This window comes from Bos mutus, chromosome 29 (genome assembly GCF_027580195.1).
Source record: "Bos mutus isolate GX-2022 chromosome 29, NWIPB_WYAK_1.1, whole genome shotgun sequence".
Classification (NCBI taxonomy): domain Eukaryota; kingdom Metazoa; phylum Chordata; class Mammalia; order Artiodactyla; family Bovidae; genus Bos; species Bos mutus.
Window position 1 is genome coordinate 26,897,035 of NC_091645.1, and position 17,091 is coordinate 26,914,125.

Sequence of the window (17,091 nt, forward strand, 5' to 3'; positions counted from 1 at the left end):
GGTGGCAAAAGTATTGGAACTTCAGCTTCAGCAACAATCCTGTCCAATGAATATTCAGGGTTGATTTTTATGGCACAAATAGAAAATGGTAATACCGACATGGCATCATAGGGTAGATGGATGAGGCAGTTTGTGGCTGAGGATGATGAATTAAAAGACTGCCACACTTTAAATCCCATCTATAGACACCATCTCTATATGTTGCTGTATATGTTTATATATGTTTATATATGCACATACATACATGTATATATGTGGATATGCATATGGTTATGTATGTACATATTATAGTATGACTTACTCATCTATTCATCAGTTGATGGACATAAATTTGAATTGTTTCCAGTTTGCATTGTTATGAATAAAGCTGCCATGCATGTTTTTATGGTTATAAACATGGCTAAATGCTTTAATAGAAAATATATTTATTATAGTTGAAAATGAGGCTTTGCAAGTATTGAATGTAGATGTACTTTCCTTCCATAAATAGACCCAGACTTAAGTGATTATATAGGTGGAAAGGATGCCAAAACTGTGAATCATTTATATGGAGCACTCTATTCCAAATGAAAAAGAATGTAATGAATTCCCTCCAATTAAAGTGTTTTACTCTTTCCCCTCCAGAGACTACGTAAATGGAAATGGCAGCAGAAAATCACTCCTCAGTGACTGAGTTCACCCTCGCTGGGCTCACAGAACAGCCACGACTCCAGCTGCCCCTTTTCCTCCTCTTCCTAGGAATCTATGTGGTCACGGTGGTGGGAAACCTGGTCATGATCACACTGATTGGGCTCAGTTCTCACCTGCACACCCCCATGTACTATTTCCTCAGCAGCTTGTCCTTCATTGACCTCTGTCATTCCACTGTCATTACCCCCAAAATGCTGATGAACTTTGTGACAGAGAAGAACATCATCTCTTACCCTGAATGCATAACTCAGCTTTACTTCTTCCTCCTTTTTGCTATCTCTGAGTGTCACATGTTGGCTGCAATGGCATATGACCGCTATGTTGCCGTCTGTAGCCCCTTGCTGTATAATATTACCATGTCCCATCAGGCCTGTTTCTCCCTCATTTGTGGAGTGTATGTGATGGGACTGGTATGTGCATTCTCTCACACAGGCTGCATGCTTAGGGTTCATTTCTGCAAATTCAATGTGATCAACCATTATTTCTGTGATCTTCTGCCCCTCCTAAAGCTCTCCTGCTCTAGCACCTATGTCAATGAATTACTGGTTCTATGCTTTGGTTCACTTAACATCTTTGCCCCCATCCTGACCATCCTCAGCTCCTACATCTTCATCATTTCCAGCATCCTCCACATTCATTCCACGGAGGGCAGGTCCAAAGCCTTCAGCACATGCAGCTCCCACATCTCAGCTGTTGCTATTTTCTATGGATCTGAAGCATTTATGTACCTACAGCCATCATCTGTGAGCTCCATGGACCAAGGGAAAGTGTCCTCTGTGTTTTATACTATTGTTGTGCCATTGCTGAATCCCCTGATCTACAGCCTCAGGAATAAAGATGTCAATGTTGCCCTGAAGAAAATGCTTGACAGAAGAAAGTTTTTGTGACCAGACATAAGATGAGCATGATATTTTAGATCTAGTCATTGCTTGTTACACCGAATGGATGTATGATTCTCTTATTTCAAAATCCTTACCAGAGCTTAAAATCTGAGTTAAGAACAAAATTCCATGCTTTGTTACATCGCTCAAACCAGTGTGCCTCCTACTATGCCATTTATTGTTTTCAGTGTGTACTCGCATGCTTACTGTCCAAAATGTACTATCTGCTGTAATGTTCATAAAGGTTACCCAATGCTTGTATTTTACTGCCATATCTGTGGGACCTAAGATAGCTCCTGAGACTAGAAAGTCCTTGACAGCTTTCTTATTTCCTTTTTAAAAACATTTATGGGAAGCCATATATATCTCACACTGTCTTTGTCCATTACTTTCTCTAATTAGCTACTTTTAAAAGTTAAAATCAATTAAATTTCTATTTGACGAGTTCTTCAAAGATCTGCAATAAAACTGATGACATCATAAATTATTTCTATACAAAAATTTAGAAGAATGAACATAAGTAGCTTCTGTATCAAACCCCAGTGCAGGTAATATAACTTGTAAACAGCTGATTTCTAGGATGGTACAGGGAGGGAGGAGGGAGGGGGGTTCAGGATGGGGAACACATGTATACCTGTGGCGGATTCATGTTTATGTATGGCAAAACCAATACAATATTGTAAAGTAATTAACCTCCAATTAAAATAAATAAATTTATATTTAAAAAAAGTTAAAAAGCCAATATTCCTGAAGCAAAACTTGGGTTTTCATGCATTCAACCTACATGTGTTAAAAAATAATATGTATGGTTGGTATCTGATGGGTCAATATAACAAATCTGCAGATACATTGGTATCTGGAACTCAAATACTCAGTCCAGATTACCATGGTTTCCTATACCCAAACAGAAGAACTTCACCTATATTGATATTGAGAAAATTCTTAGTATGTAGAATTTTACCACATGTAAATTATAGTTCAATAAATTTGGTTTTAAGATAAAGAGAAAATATGATGCATTTTGCTATATTATTGCAATCAGAGTTGTGGATCTTCCTAGATTGTGACCTTGAACCAGAACATGATTTTTAATTACTCTATAGATTAAGCAAACAACAACTAGTAAACTTTTTCACATTAAGTGACATATCTCTATATTATTCCTCAATATTTCTTTTTTTATAGAGTTAGATAAATCATTAACTTATTCTACTTGTTAGGAACTTTTCATGGGGTTATGATAATAACCAGTTGAAACCTTCCTGCAGCCTGCATGTTAAAATATTTCAAGTACTACTGCTATATAAATATATCATGGCATCTAAAATACAGTTAATATATGTCAAGGAGAAAAAAATTGTTCAAATATTGCACACAATTTTTTCTGGTTTTTTTTTTTTTTAATCTCTGGTGTGAAATCACTTTAGAATGTTCCTTTAATGCAGGTCTAAAAGTTTCCTAAAATTCTGAATTCTTATATAGCTTGACATGAAATTCACCAGAGTTATAATAAGATCTATCCCAGCCTTGCTTCCAACCTATAATCTAACAAAAATGATAAATTATAACTATATGACACTATTAAACACTAGAGAGTCAAAGTGAGAAAAGGGAATTGTTAATTGTAACTTTTCCCAAGAGTTGATACTTCTGGGATATGATCCTAGTGGGAGATCATTAGCATTATCTGTTCCTCATCTGACTCTTAGCATCAATACTCAGATTATAAATCACCATTCACATCAACCAACATTTGCATGGGGCCATCGACTTCAACAGAAGTCAGGACCAGTGACTCAAAATTATTACAACAGAGTATTCTAGGTTATGACCCTACAACAACAAGAAGTCCTGCAAGGTTAGAACTTAGAACTATCCCACCTGCATCACCAGAACCATTTTCCCTACAAAGAAATAGAGGAGAAGAATACACAGCACTGGTGTTTTGGGGACAAAGAGGGATGTATCTGAATCCCTGTACAGGACTTTAGAAAGTTGAATCTTCTGTTCTAGGTCCCTCAGATGAAAAGATGTGAGTAGCTATTTTTCTGTCTCTATCTCTCCTCACTCTAATATCCACACTCCCTGAGGAGCAACTGTTCCCTTAATCATCTCTCTGTCCCCGCTGGATAAAAGTATGGCCAGTATTTCTTTGTTTACTCATTTCAACTCACGTAGTGTGAGAGCTTTGTTCACTTGTGTTGGAGTCTATGTGAACTTATCACTACACTCCATTCAATAATTTTATTAAAAAATCATATTTATTGATACTTGTATATAAGGCATATTGCCAAGCACTGTATTGAGTTTACAGTCTAGTACAGAAGAAAAGCCAATAAGTAACTCATAATAATTGATACAAAATTAAGCACATACTAAATGTAAACATGAGAAAGGTATCCTCAGCTCACAGAAAATGTCTTATTACATGGGGTTTCCATTATTAAAGCCCTTAACTTAAGGGCCCTAGCTATTGAATAGATTTCATCAGATACACTGGGAATGTGTGAGAGAAAATAAGGAAATATAATGAGTCATAAAAGAGATTCTGTCAAAGGCTGTTTTGTATAATAGTTAAAACATGTGACACCTGGTGGGACATAAAAATAAAAGTTTTTGTTGTTGGGTGATATAAATCATTGAATGACAGAAATTTATTCAAACTTCATTTGGAGACCTTGGAAAATATTAATATTTAGGAAGTTTATATTTAGTAAAAACTTCAAAATTTCAGGATCATTGTATGTATTTAGGTAGAAAGGAGGAACAAGATAATGTCTTAAGGAAAAAAAAAAAAATCCAGCCATCATCAGTTCAGTTCAGTCCAGTCGCTCAGTTGTATCCATCTATTTGTGACCTCCTGGACTTCAGCATGCAAGGCCTCCCTGTCCATCATCAACTCCCAGAGTTTACTCAAACTCATGTCCATTGAATCATTACTGCCATCCAACCATCTCATCCTCCGTCATCCCCTTCTTCTCTTGCCCTCAATCCTTCCCAGCATCAGGGTATTTTAAAATGAGTCAGTACTTCACATCAGGTGGCCAACTATTGGAGTTTCAAATTCAACATCAGTCCTTCCAATGAATAATCAGGACTGATTTCCATTAGGGTGGACTTGTTGGATTTCCTTGCAGTCCAAGGGACTCTCAAGAGTCTTTTGCAACACCACAGTTCAAAAGCATCAATTCTTCAGTGCTCAGCTTTCTTTATAGTCCAACTCTCACATCCATACATGGCTGCTGGAAAAACCATAGTTTTGACTAGACAGACCTTTGTTGGCAAAGTAATGTCTCTGCTTTTTAATATGCTGTCTAGGTTGGTCATATCTTTTCTTCCAGGGAGCAAGTGTCTCTTAATTTCATGGCTGCAGTCACCATCTGCAATGATTTTGGAGCCCAAGAAAATAGAATCTGTCACTCTTTCCACTGTTTCCCCATCTATTTGCCATAAAGTGATGGGATCAGATGCCATGACCTTCGTTTTCTCAGTGTTCAGTTTTAAGCCAGATATTTCACTCTCCTCCTTCACTTTCATCAAGAGGCTCTTTAGTTCTTCTTCGCTTTCTGTCATAAGGGTGGTGTCATCTGCATATCTGAGGTTATTGATATTTCTCCCAGCAATCTTGATTCAAGCTTGTGCTTCATCCAGCCCAGCGATTCTCATGATGTACTATGCATATAAGTTAAATAAGCAGGGTGACAATATGCAGCCTAGACGTACTCCAGCCATCATAGCAGGAATGAGAATGCCACTGAACCAAAAGATATAATGGAACAACCTCAGTAGATCAAAATTAAAATAACATTGACAGTATTAAGGTCTTTCCAAAGGTATGGACCATGCTAAATATCTCATAGGAATCATTTATCAAAATTTACATGGAAGGTAGATTTTATTGTTTCTGTTTTTCAGAGAGTTGGAGAGTAAGCGTGTTATATCAAGACCACACAGCAAGAATGGTATTTAGCTGAGGATTCAATCTCCTACTGTCTAACATATTCAGGATCCATTAGAATGAAGACAATTGAAGTACATTAGCTCCAACTACCCATTAGGTGTGTCCTTAAAGAATATCTGCTATGTATGTGGTTACTCAGTCTGTGCTCAAATTTTTATGATCGTCAGCTTGGGGTGTGTCTGATGATAGGGATATCTGTCTTTACTGTAAAACCAAATATTTCTTTTCATAATTTGAAGCAGTTAATTTTACTCAATCTCTTGAACATATAAGATAAGTTCAGTACCTCTCACTGCCATATAATGAACATTGAGATAACTGCCCTGTGTCACAAGAATTTTTCCTTTGCTGGAAAAAAAATATCTTCGGTTGTTTTAGCCATCTTAAAATATCATATTTCTAGATCATATTTATGTGCAGCTTTTACTTTATCACACGCAGAATTTTACTTCAAACTGAACACAATAGTCCAAACATTGCTTGAGTGTTAAGAATATGAATTTTTATTTTCTAGTACCTACTCATTTCCTTTGCAAATCTAGACCAAAGGTACACTGGTTTTTTAAAAAACATATCACTGTTGACTAGTATTGAATTGACACTAAAATTACTTATTTTATTTTGCATGTACTTTACTCATCCACATCTCTACCATCTTTGAATTCTTTTGAGAGCATGTGCAAAATACATGATTATATTTTTTAAATGTTGGCATATCTAACACTTAGTGCTTCTGTATAGATCAATCTAAGTACAGTAATGCCCTGGTCATAGTGGTGGAGTACATGGCTTGTATTTAGGCCATTATATTCTCACCCCTGAAAATAGATGGGGAAACAGTGGAAACAGTGTCAGACTTTATCTTTTTGGGCTCCAAAATCACTGCAGATGGTGACTGCAGCCATGAAATTAAAAGATGCTTACACCTTGGAAGAAAAGTTATGACCAACCTAGATAGCATATTCAAAAGCAGAGACATTACTTTGCCAACAAAGGTCCATCTAGTCAAGGCTATGGTTTTTCCAGTGGTCATATATTGATGTGAGAGTTGGACTGTGAAGAAGGCTGAGCACTGAAGAATTGATGCTTTTGAACTGTGGTGTTGGAGAAGACTCTTGAGAGTCCCTTGGACTGCAAGGAGATCCAACCAGTCCATTCTGAAGGAGATCAGCCCTGGGATTTCTTTGGAAGGAATGATGCTAAAGCTGAAACTCCAGTACTTTGGCCACCTCATGTGAAAAGTTGACTCATTGGAAAAGACTCTGATGCTGGGAGGATTGGGGGCAGAAGGAGAAGGGGACGACAGAGGATGAGATGGCTGGATGGCATCACCGACTTGATGGACATGAGTTTGAGTGAACTCCGGGAGATGGTGATGGACAGGGAGGCCTGGCCTGCTGCGATTCATGAGGTCACAAAAAGTCAGACACGACTGAGTGACTGAACTGAACTGAAGATTATCTTATTTAGAATAAGATAATCTATAGGGTGGGATGGGGTGGGAAAACCTATTGAGGTATAAACATGATGTCTGCCAAGCAGTTGCATTTCTGCCCTCTGGACTCTAAGTCCAGGGAGAAGGAAGCTGAGACATTATAGCATTACATCTCAGGTGAAATGATACTGGTCATCAGATATTTTAAGTTGAGATGTTACTAAAGAAGACAACCCCAACTAATATAACTACTTTTCAAAGACTTGTGAATCCTCTCTTGATTAATTATAGAAAGCATACACCATATTACTTATTATAAATGAAAGGAAAGTTCTATGGCATTTGACATTGATGATATTAATATATGAACATAGAAATTTGGAGGAAAGATGAATACTCAGAAATAATACTAGAAACATTTCTTTTCACTAACTTTAAAAATTCATAAATTATTGTTTCTCTTAAACATTATGAAATATCTTAATTACAAAGTTCTTGAAGCTTATCATTTATATTCTAGTTCAACCAGAATGATTGTTTATCCTACAGTAGCAGGATATACTGGAGAATTACCTTCATTATGTATGTCTTCTGATGATGGATAAAGAATGATCTCTGCAGAATTATTCTCTGCCTCTGACACCCAAACACACACACACACACACACACACACACACACACACATATATGCATAAGCCTTTCTCTCTCTCATACACACATACACACACACACACACACACATACATACACACGTACACTCATTTTTCTGTTTTTTAAACTTAGAACCTGCCGAGAAGAAAATGGACCCTGGAAATCACTCATTAGTGACTGAATTCATCCTTGCTGGGCTCACAGAACAGCCACGACTCCAGCTGCCCCTTTTCCTCCTCTTCCTAGGAATCTATGTGATCACGGTGGTGGGGAACCTGGGCATGATCATATTGGTTGGGCTCAGTTCTCACCTGCACACCCCCATGTACTATTTCCTCAGCAGCTTGTCCTTCATTGACCTCTGTCAGTCCACTGTCATTACCCCCAGAATGCTGGTGAACTTTGTGACAGAGAAGAACATCATCTCCTACCCTGAATGCATAACTCAGCTTTACTTCTTCCTCCTTTTTGCTATCTCTGAGTGTCACATGTTGGCTGCAATGGCGTATGACCGCTATGTTGCCATCTGTAGCCCCTTGCTGTATAATATTATCATTTCACATCAGGCCTGTTTCTCCCTCATTTGGGGAGTGTATATGATGGGATTGATATGTGCATTCTCTCACACAGGCTGCACGCTTAGAGTTCATTTCTGCAAATTAGACATGATCAACCATTATTTCTGTGATCTTCTGTCCCTCCTAAAGCTCTCTTGCTCTAGCACCTATGTCAATGAATTACTGGTTCTATGTTTTAGTGCACTTAACATCTTTGCCCCCAGCCTGATCATTGTCAGCTCCTACGTCTTCATTATTTCCAGCGTCCTCCACATTCCTTCCATGCGGGGCAGATCTAAAGCCTTCAGCACATGCAGCTCCCACATCTCAGCTGTGGCTATTTTCTATGGGTCTGCAGCATTCATGTATCTGCAGCCATCATCAGTCAGTTCCATGGATGAAGGGAAAGTGTCCTCTGTGTTTTACACTATTGTTGTACCCATGCTGAACCCCCTGATTTATAGTCTACGGAACAGGGATGTCAATGTTGCCCTGAAGAAAATACTAGAGAGAAGAATATTCTTCTGATCAGAAATAATACGAGAATGAAGTTTTAGTCTCTGTAACTGGCTATTTTATTGTGCAAGTTGATATTTAATTTTAGCCCACATGTCAATATATATTTATTAACATATATCCATACATTTAGTGGCATTCTATTGACATTATTTCACATTGTATGGCCTGTAATGCCATTTGTCTCTGAGTTTTTCTCTCATAAACATCACTGAGATACAGATTAAAAGAAATAGGGTGATGTGGATACATGTGCCCACTAAAGCCATCAGCACCGTCCCTCCCTCTGTTCTTGTCTACAATTGATAATAAACCTTCTGTTAATGAAATATTTTCTAGAAGTTATCATCAATATTCTTTCTTCTGTCCAAAAAAAAAAAACACAAAAAACCAGCAAATATGCTATCAGTATAATGACTGTAATCTCTAACTTTTGCACATCGAATCTGGAAAAGTATCTTTCCCAAATCCTAACTTGTGAATATCTGATTTCTCAAGTCATTAAGTTGTGTTGATAACCAACCTTGGGCTTGGAAAAAATTTCTACATATGATCCCAAAATCCTAACTCATAAGAAATTGATAGTGTGGATTTCATCAAAATTAAAATATTTTGCTTTTCAAAGACAGTGTTAAGAAAATAAAAGATGGTTTTAGATGTGTATACACTTTTATTCTTACATCTAATATATATGTAGATAGATAGATAAACAGTAATATCCAGGTTTCATATTTTGCTTTCTTAAGTGGCACTTTTTTATGATAAATGAAAACTGCCTGACCTACTATAATTCATTATCCAGCTTAGTGTATTATGTATTTTCTTTAAGTCTTTTTTACAATATCCTTTTTTGTTAATGTTAGGTAATTCTAAGAATCCTAGATTTTGCCTTGTTTCTGATGCGTGACTGGACTCTAGAAAACAAATGTGAATCTATTACATAATTCTGGCACTATACCAGAAGCCACATCAGCCACAAACCCTAGAGTGAACCCTAGATCTTCCTTTCCAAACTCGGATAATTCTTCCATATGTATAACCTTTCATATTTACAAATCATAAGAAAAAAGTACTCTTCCCTTCTGGGTCACATTCAATTCAACATCTTTGAGGTATCAGGGTTCAAAGAACCATGCTTGACTTTTTCTTCTATGGTTTTCTTGACCAATTTCTACCACCCACCCATGCATTTACAAAAGAAATAATATGTGAATACTTACTTTATATACTGAGCATGTCAGGCTTACCATTACCAAGTCAATGGGTTGCTAATCCAGGCAACTCAGGGTTACAATTGAAGATGCTGTCACTGGATGTGTGTGTGTGTGTGTGTGCGCGCGCACGCTTGCACAGTTGCCCAGTCATGTCCAACTCTTTGAGGCCCCATGGAGTGTAGCCTACCAAGCTCCTGTGCCCATGGAATTTTTCAGGTAAGAATACTGAAGCGGGATGCCATTTCTTACTCTAGGGGATCTTCCAGATCTAGAGATTCAACCCACATCTCCTGCGGCTCCGGCATTGGTGAAACCCCAAAAGAGGAGCATCAAATTTATCATTCTATTTGACTTAATAATAGCTTCAATTGCTTTTTCACAAGCAGTTATTTATGTTGATGGGAGAGAACTGAATTACAAGTGGATTTTGAACGTCATTTTAACACATGAAGGAAGTTAATTAGTATAAATTATTTGTGAAAATTTATTTCCTGATGCTGGATTTAGGGTGTTTAAAGGCTCATATTCATAATTCATAAATCATCATGGATTCAATCAAGTCTATTAGAATGTGAGAACCAGACACATTCATTTCTGTACTTTCTTTGTTACCTGTATTCAAAACTACTGGAAAGTGGCTTCAGAGATTTAATCAGAACCAGATGAAAGTTAATATTCATACACATTTGGACTGAAATGCATTGATGAGCAGGTCTTCTTCCTTCAGCTTTCTCATATTCTAAGAAGGGTTTGTTAGGTCAGTCAGACCCATCCTGAAACATTTTATTACATAATATAACTTCTGTGATCTTCAAAACACATAAGAGAGTATAAAGATCTATACAAAATGTACTCTGTATAGATCTAGAAGACAGATCTGTAGACTCTTGAAAATAACTTGATTGCTGCCTAGTTGGTATGTGAAAATAATATGATTTATAATAGATGCTACACTGTTACATCGGCACACTAAGGCAAGTTATTATGAACCAGTGGTGTCTCAGGAATTGTTGGAAATGGTGTATAACATTTGAAATGTTATAGTTTTGAAATGTGGAAAGAAACCGGCTTTAAAAAGGCAGATGCCAGTGTTTGCCCCTGCAGCCTCTTTTGTTGATGAAATTAGACATTTATTATTATAAATGAGTTTCTGCAATGACAAAATGATAGACATTTAGGGAAGATAAATATTATAATAATTAATAAAGTTTTGTACTTAAATATTTGTGAAAGTTTCCTTTTCTGAATTGTCCAAGAGACACTACACTCAACAGTTCTCATGATGTTGGTTAGAATCATAAGAAAATATCATCACTTATGATGATTTAGCCAGATCAGCCTGTCTTCTTTTTGCTTTTCAGGAATGCTTGAAGTCTATAAACCAAGGGAAGAAGAACTATGGCATTAGATGGTATTAATTCTGCAGCATGCTCATTCAGAGTTTCAGCTCTTACCCTGGAAAGGATAACATACAAATCTATAGCATCATCCACAATACTTAGAGTGAACCCTAGATCTTCCTTTCCAAACTCGGATATTTCTTTCATATGTATAACCTTTCATATGTATGGATCATATGAAAAAGTATCCTTCCCTTCTGATTCACATTCAATTCATCAGTCTTTGAACCCTACTTGACTTTTTCCTCTTTTGATTTTCTTGATCAATTTCTACCACCCACCCATGCACTTACAAAACAAATAATATGTGAATACATACTTTAAATAAATGCTTTTCTGTTCATGTAAATGGACAAACTTGCAAAAGTAAAAATCAACACCCAATTAGAGAGGTAGGATTTATTTCTATGAGTGAGACTATTTCAGGCCAGTTCAGTGGGGGAAATATCTGCAAAACTTGCAGAATATTGGAACTCATAAATAGAAGTGAACTAAAGAGATAGGCTGATATTTCTTGATGCAAATTTTCATTGATGCTGCACCATAATCTCAGATATCCCCTTGGGAATTGTCCTCAAGAAATGAAATTTCTCTGTAGCTATGAAAGTGAAAGTGAAAATGACATCGCTCAGTCATGCCCAACTCTTTGTGACCCCATGGACTGCAGCCTACCAGGCTCTTCTGTCCATGGGATTTTCCAGGCAAGAGAACTAGAGTGGGTTGCCATGTCCTTCTGCAGGAGATCTTCCCGACCCAGGGATTAAACCCAGGTCTCCCACATCGTAGACAGACGCTTTACTGTCTGAGGCACCAGGGAAGAATTATGTACCTATGGGACCTATTGAAATATATGTTGTTGATAGACTCACCTCCCTCTCTGGAGCTACAATCTAGTACCATAAATTTTTCAGTGGTTGTGGGGGTGCCTGGAAGACTTCTCCAAATCTTAAGAATGAATCTATGAGTGGTTTTTCAGTCATAAAAGGGCAATTGGTGTCTGTATGGTTTTTTGTTTTGTTTTGTTTTGTTTTTTTGAGGAAAGAACACTAAACTTGGAATCAGAAGATCTGAGTATGACTTGCTCTTCACTTTTTAGTTTTAGAAAAGTTTCTAACTCTCTGAATGTCAGTGTTCTTTTTTAGAAATTGGGATTCATATCACTACTTCACAAGGATTTTGTGAGAATTAAGAGATAATAAAATTACATTATAACAAATAAGCAATATAAACATATCTTTATTTAAAAGTATCATTATTATGAATGAATGTTAGAAAGGCAGAATTACTAACTCAGCTCAGTCATGAGTAACTTGCTCAGTTGTGTCTGACTCTCTGCAACCCCATGGACTATACAGCCCATGGAATTCTCCAGGCCAGAATACTGGAGTGGGTAGCTGCTCCCTTCTCCAGGGGATCTTCCCAACCCAGGGACTGAACCCAGGTCTCCCACATTGCAGGAGGATTCTTTCCCAGCTGAGCCACGAGGGAAGCCCAATAATACTGGAGTGGGTAGCCTATCCCTTCTCCAGGGGATCTTCCCAACCCAGGAATCGAACTGGCTTCTCCTGCATTGCAGGTGGATTCTTTACCAACTGAGCTATCAGGGAAGCCCAATAACTCAGCAGATGTTCCTACTGTTCTTTGTGGGAGATCTGACTCTACCATCTAAAGATGTAGGAACTTGGTCAATTTTCTTAACTCTTTGTACCTCAGTTTCCTAATGTAAATAGGAATTAACCGTACCTACCTCAGAGAATTGTGGAAAGGACTAAAGGTGTTAATGTACATGAAGCATTCAGCAGTGCCTGGACATATTTCTATTAACATAACTCCGGTTTTGTCTCTTTTTTAATTAATTAATTTTTATACTTTAAAAAAATTGCAGTATAATTACTTTACAAGCATGTTGTGTTAGTTTCTACTATGTAACAACATGAATCAACTATATACAACAGATTCTTACTTCCTAAAAAAAAAAAAAAAAAAACTACAGACCAAACACAAAAGCATCCCAAAGAGTTTCTGCCATTTTAAGGGACTCTTGCTCAGTGGTATTCTGGCCTTCCCTATGGCACATGTCTCTCTTTTATTAAAATACATTAAGAATGGTATTAAGCTGTTATTGTAACTTTTATACCTATATTCATAATTCTTATTGTTAGGAGGTAGATAGATTTATCATATTTAAATCAAAGCCATCTGCTCACCAGGAGAATCACTTGTTAAATGTCTGCCTCTTCAGATATATTTGAAAAAATGAACAAGGTAATAAAGGCAAAGAATTTCAGAGGATATTAAGGGTGGAGGTAGGAAAAATTTGCATTTAAATTAGGAAGGCAAGTTCTTCATATTTGAAAGAATATCATCCTACAAATAATCAAACCCTTATCATGATGAGAACACAACACTTAACAAGGCGACTCAGCCATTAATTTTTTCCTATACTGAAACAAAATCTAACTTTTTACTAGTTCCACTTTTTTACATGTTATTCACCATGGATAAGCACACAGCACATCAACATACCAGCTCTCCAATTATTTGAATATGAGCATCAGGTCTCCGCTTCTCTAAGTAAAATTTCCTGGGAGCTTTCACAGCAGAGATGTTAGAAGTTTAACTGCAATCAGACCCGAGTTTTAATCTCAGATCAGTTATTTTCCAGCTACATGATCAGGTTCCTAAAAACTCCCCGTGCTTTTTATGTCTTCTTTTAATTAATAAGGTTGTTTCTGAGACTTAAATTTAAAAATAAAAGAAACTAAAGCATTTTCATATGGAATTATTTAAAGTCACTTTACATTTTTATAATCTTCCTTTAAAAATATTTAGTTTATTAATGTTGTTTTGTAAATTACACTTGCTAGAAGGACACATAATGAGATAATTAAATAATTGCTTGTCCTTTATTAAATAGCTTCCGAGTTTGACATCAGTGCTGATACTTTGGAGACCTGTATTCTATTTTGAAGGCCAACATTCTAACACAGATGAGGAATGCCTCGGTGGTGACTGAGTTTATTCTGGGAATCCCAGACACAGAGGACCTGGAGACCGTGCTCTTTGTCCTGTTTCTGTCCTTCTACATCTTCACCCTTATGGGGAACCTGCTCATCCTACTGACAACTGTCTCCTCTGCTCGGCTGCACACTCCCATGGACTTCTTCCTGTGTAAACTGTCTGTGTGTGACATATTTTTTCCCTCTGTGAGCTCCCCTAAGATGCTCTTCTACCTAGCAGGGAACAGCTGAGCCATCTCCTACCCAGGCTGTATGTCCCAGCTCTTCTTCTACCACTTCCTGGGTTGTACCAAGTGTTACCTCTACACGGTAATGGTCTATGACCACTTTGTTGCCATATGTTACCCTCTGTGCTGCACAATAATCATGACTCACAGAGTGTGTGCCATCCTAGCCATGGGCACCTCATTTTTTGGATGTATTCAGGCCACCTTTCTAACTATGCTTACCTTCCAGTTGCCCTACTGCGGCCCCAGTGGGGTGGGCTATTACTTCTGTGATATCCCAGTGATGCTGAAGCTGACTTGTGCAGATACCTTGGCCCTGGAGGTGGTGGGGTTCATCAGTGTGGGTCTCATGCCCCTCAGCTGCTTCTTTCTCATCCTCACCTCCTATAGCTGCATCATTTGCTCCATTCTTCAAATCTGATCTACCGAAGGCCGACTGTGTGCTTTCTCCACCTGCAGTGCCCACCTCACTGCCATCCTCCTCTCCTTTATGCCAGTGGTTCTCATCTAGCTACCGCCACCCGTAATCCCTGACTTAATGCAACTGTTCAGGTCCTGAATAACCTTGTCACCCTCATGCTAAACCCCTTGATCTATAGCTTGAGAAATAACAAAGTGAAATATTCTCTGAGGAAAGTGCTAGAGCAGGTGGCCTTAATTTCCTAAAAGTGATAGAGGTGACTCCACATTGCTTGTGAGAGGAATTTGCACAGATATTATCTCTGTTCCCTTTTACTACAGATGAAGAAGCTAAGATTTGAAGATATGAGGTGAATTTCTCCAGGTCACACAACTAATAAATTGCCCTACTCAGGAGGGATAATAAGATATCCTACTGCTCCCATTTGGCAATAAAAAGCCTAGGCCTCTGTCCCTCACTGTTTGTCTTCCTCTCCTCTTAATCTCTTGTTCCCTTCTCCCTTACCCTAGCACTTACTCATCTTGGCTGAGGATTATATGATTATATGATCATAATCATATAATGATTATATGATCAACCTCTCAAATGCCTGCATCAGATAAGCCCTCATTTGAAGGTCTAGGGATTGTAAAAAAAATTGGAAGGTTTCAACCATATGGCTTCCAGTGGTACTCTGCAACTTCTGAAATGAAAAGAAATTGTTAAAGGAGAAGGACCTCTGGGTGAGACCTCAGGACCTTTGTCTCCTAATGACTGAATCATAGGTATCAATGAACTGTATCAACCACAAAGTCTGTCTATTGGTCTTCAACCTGAAAACAAGATTTGACTGGGATTTGAAGTTGTAGATGAAAGAGAATGTGAAGAAGGTAGCCAGGGGGAGTCTGTGAAGGGGTGACTAGCTCTGTGGCTTTTCAGTATTCACAATTTTAGTTTGTCTTTATAATCCTGAGCACAACCAGCAGCCCATGCAAAATCTAAACTGCTAATGGTCTATGGTTTTGGATCCTTTGCTTACCAGAAAGTTGTGACTTTAGTACTGTCCCTTAACTTTGCTTTTTCTTTGTCAAATGAGCACAGCATGAGATATGTGCTATTCTAGCCCAGGAAGAGATTTGAAGGAAAGTGAAGGGGGAGATGAGAATAGAAGGGGGTGATGGGAAGAGAAAGGAGTGATTGGAAGAGAAGGGCGTAATGTGAAGAGAAAGGCATGATGGGAAGAGAAAGGGGTGATGGGAAGAGAAGAAGGAGAGGTAGAGACAACTCAGTTCTGCTTTTGTTTATTTTCAGGATCAGAGTTCAACACTGTGTTTAAAAGTTCATATCAGGGTGATGAGATGATACGTGTTTTTAAAGGAAAGTACATTTCTTCTGGTCATTTCTCTTAAACCCTATGCCTTTTATTCTGTCTAACAGAAATGCTCCTTCCAGAGTATTTAGCTGCTCAGTCGTGCAGTGTTAGCTACTCAGTCGTGTCTGACTCTTTGTGACTCCCGTGGACTGTACTCCGCTAGACTCCTCTGTCCATGAAATTCTCCAGACAAGAATACTGGAATGGGTAGCCATTCCCTTCTCCAGGGGATCTTCCTGACCCAGGGGTTGAACCTGAGTGTCCTACACCTCAGGCAGATTCTCTATCGTCTGAGCCATCAGGGAACCCACTAAAGACCCAATTAAAATATTTCCTGTGTGAAACTTTCTTTATACTAAGCAAGTCAGGCTCTCATTTCCCTGTGTTTTAAGACTTAACAAAAACATCCCTACATTGTGCTAGGATAAGTTTTAGCAAAGCATTTTCCAACACTGAAAGTAAACTAGGTTCAGGGAGGGTAATGAGAAAACAGTTAGTTGGGGACTGACTAAATAGAATCAACAGTTCATTTGTTGAAGAAATTCTGAGTCCCAGATGAGTTTTTTATTTAGTTGAGGAAGCAGAACCTCAGTAACGTATCTGTCAGTTATTTCTTTTATTTAGTTATTTATTTTTTGGCTGTGCTGGGTCTTCATTGCTGCATGGGCTTTTCTCTTGTTGTGGTGAGTATGGCTTACTCTCCAGTTGGGCTGTAAGGGCCTCTCATGGTGACTTCTCTTCTTGTGGGCTAGTTGCTCCATGGCATG

The 17,091-nt window shown here is 38.0% G+C and overlaps 2 protein-coding genes and 1 pseudogene across 2 annotated transcripts; all 3 read left to right on the plus strand.

Moving 5' to 3' along the window:
- The first annotated feature begins 635 nt into the window (after positions 1-635).
- On the plus strand, positions 636-1,577 carry LOC102276009 (olfactory receptor 8G1). Its single transcript, XM_005902664.2, has one exon. The coding sequence runs from the start codon at positions 636-638 to the stop codon at positions 1,575-1,577; it is 942 nt and encodes a 313-aa protein (XP_005902726.2).
- Positions 1,578-7,728: 6,151 nt separating this feature from the next.
- On the plus strand, positions 7,729-8,724 carry LOC102279386 (olfactory receptor 8G1). The gene is given in 1 exon segment (XM_005902672.3): positions 7,729-8,724. A coding segment is annotated over 1 exon segment (957 nt). The 5' UTR covers positions 7,729-7,767.
- Positions 8,725-14,295: 5,571 nt separating this feature from the next.
- On the plus strand, positions 14,296-15,218 carry LOC138986247 (olfactory receptor 10D1B-like; annotated as a pseudogene).
- The last annotated feature ends 1,873 nt before the right edge of the window (positions 15,219-17,091 follow it).

Excerpts from the sequence above, each read along its gene's own strand:
- LOC102276009 (XM_005902664.2), top strand. The coding sequence starts at position 636 with ATGGAAATGGCAGCAGAAAATCACTCCTCAGTGACTGAGTTCACCCTC.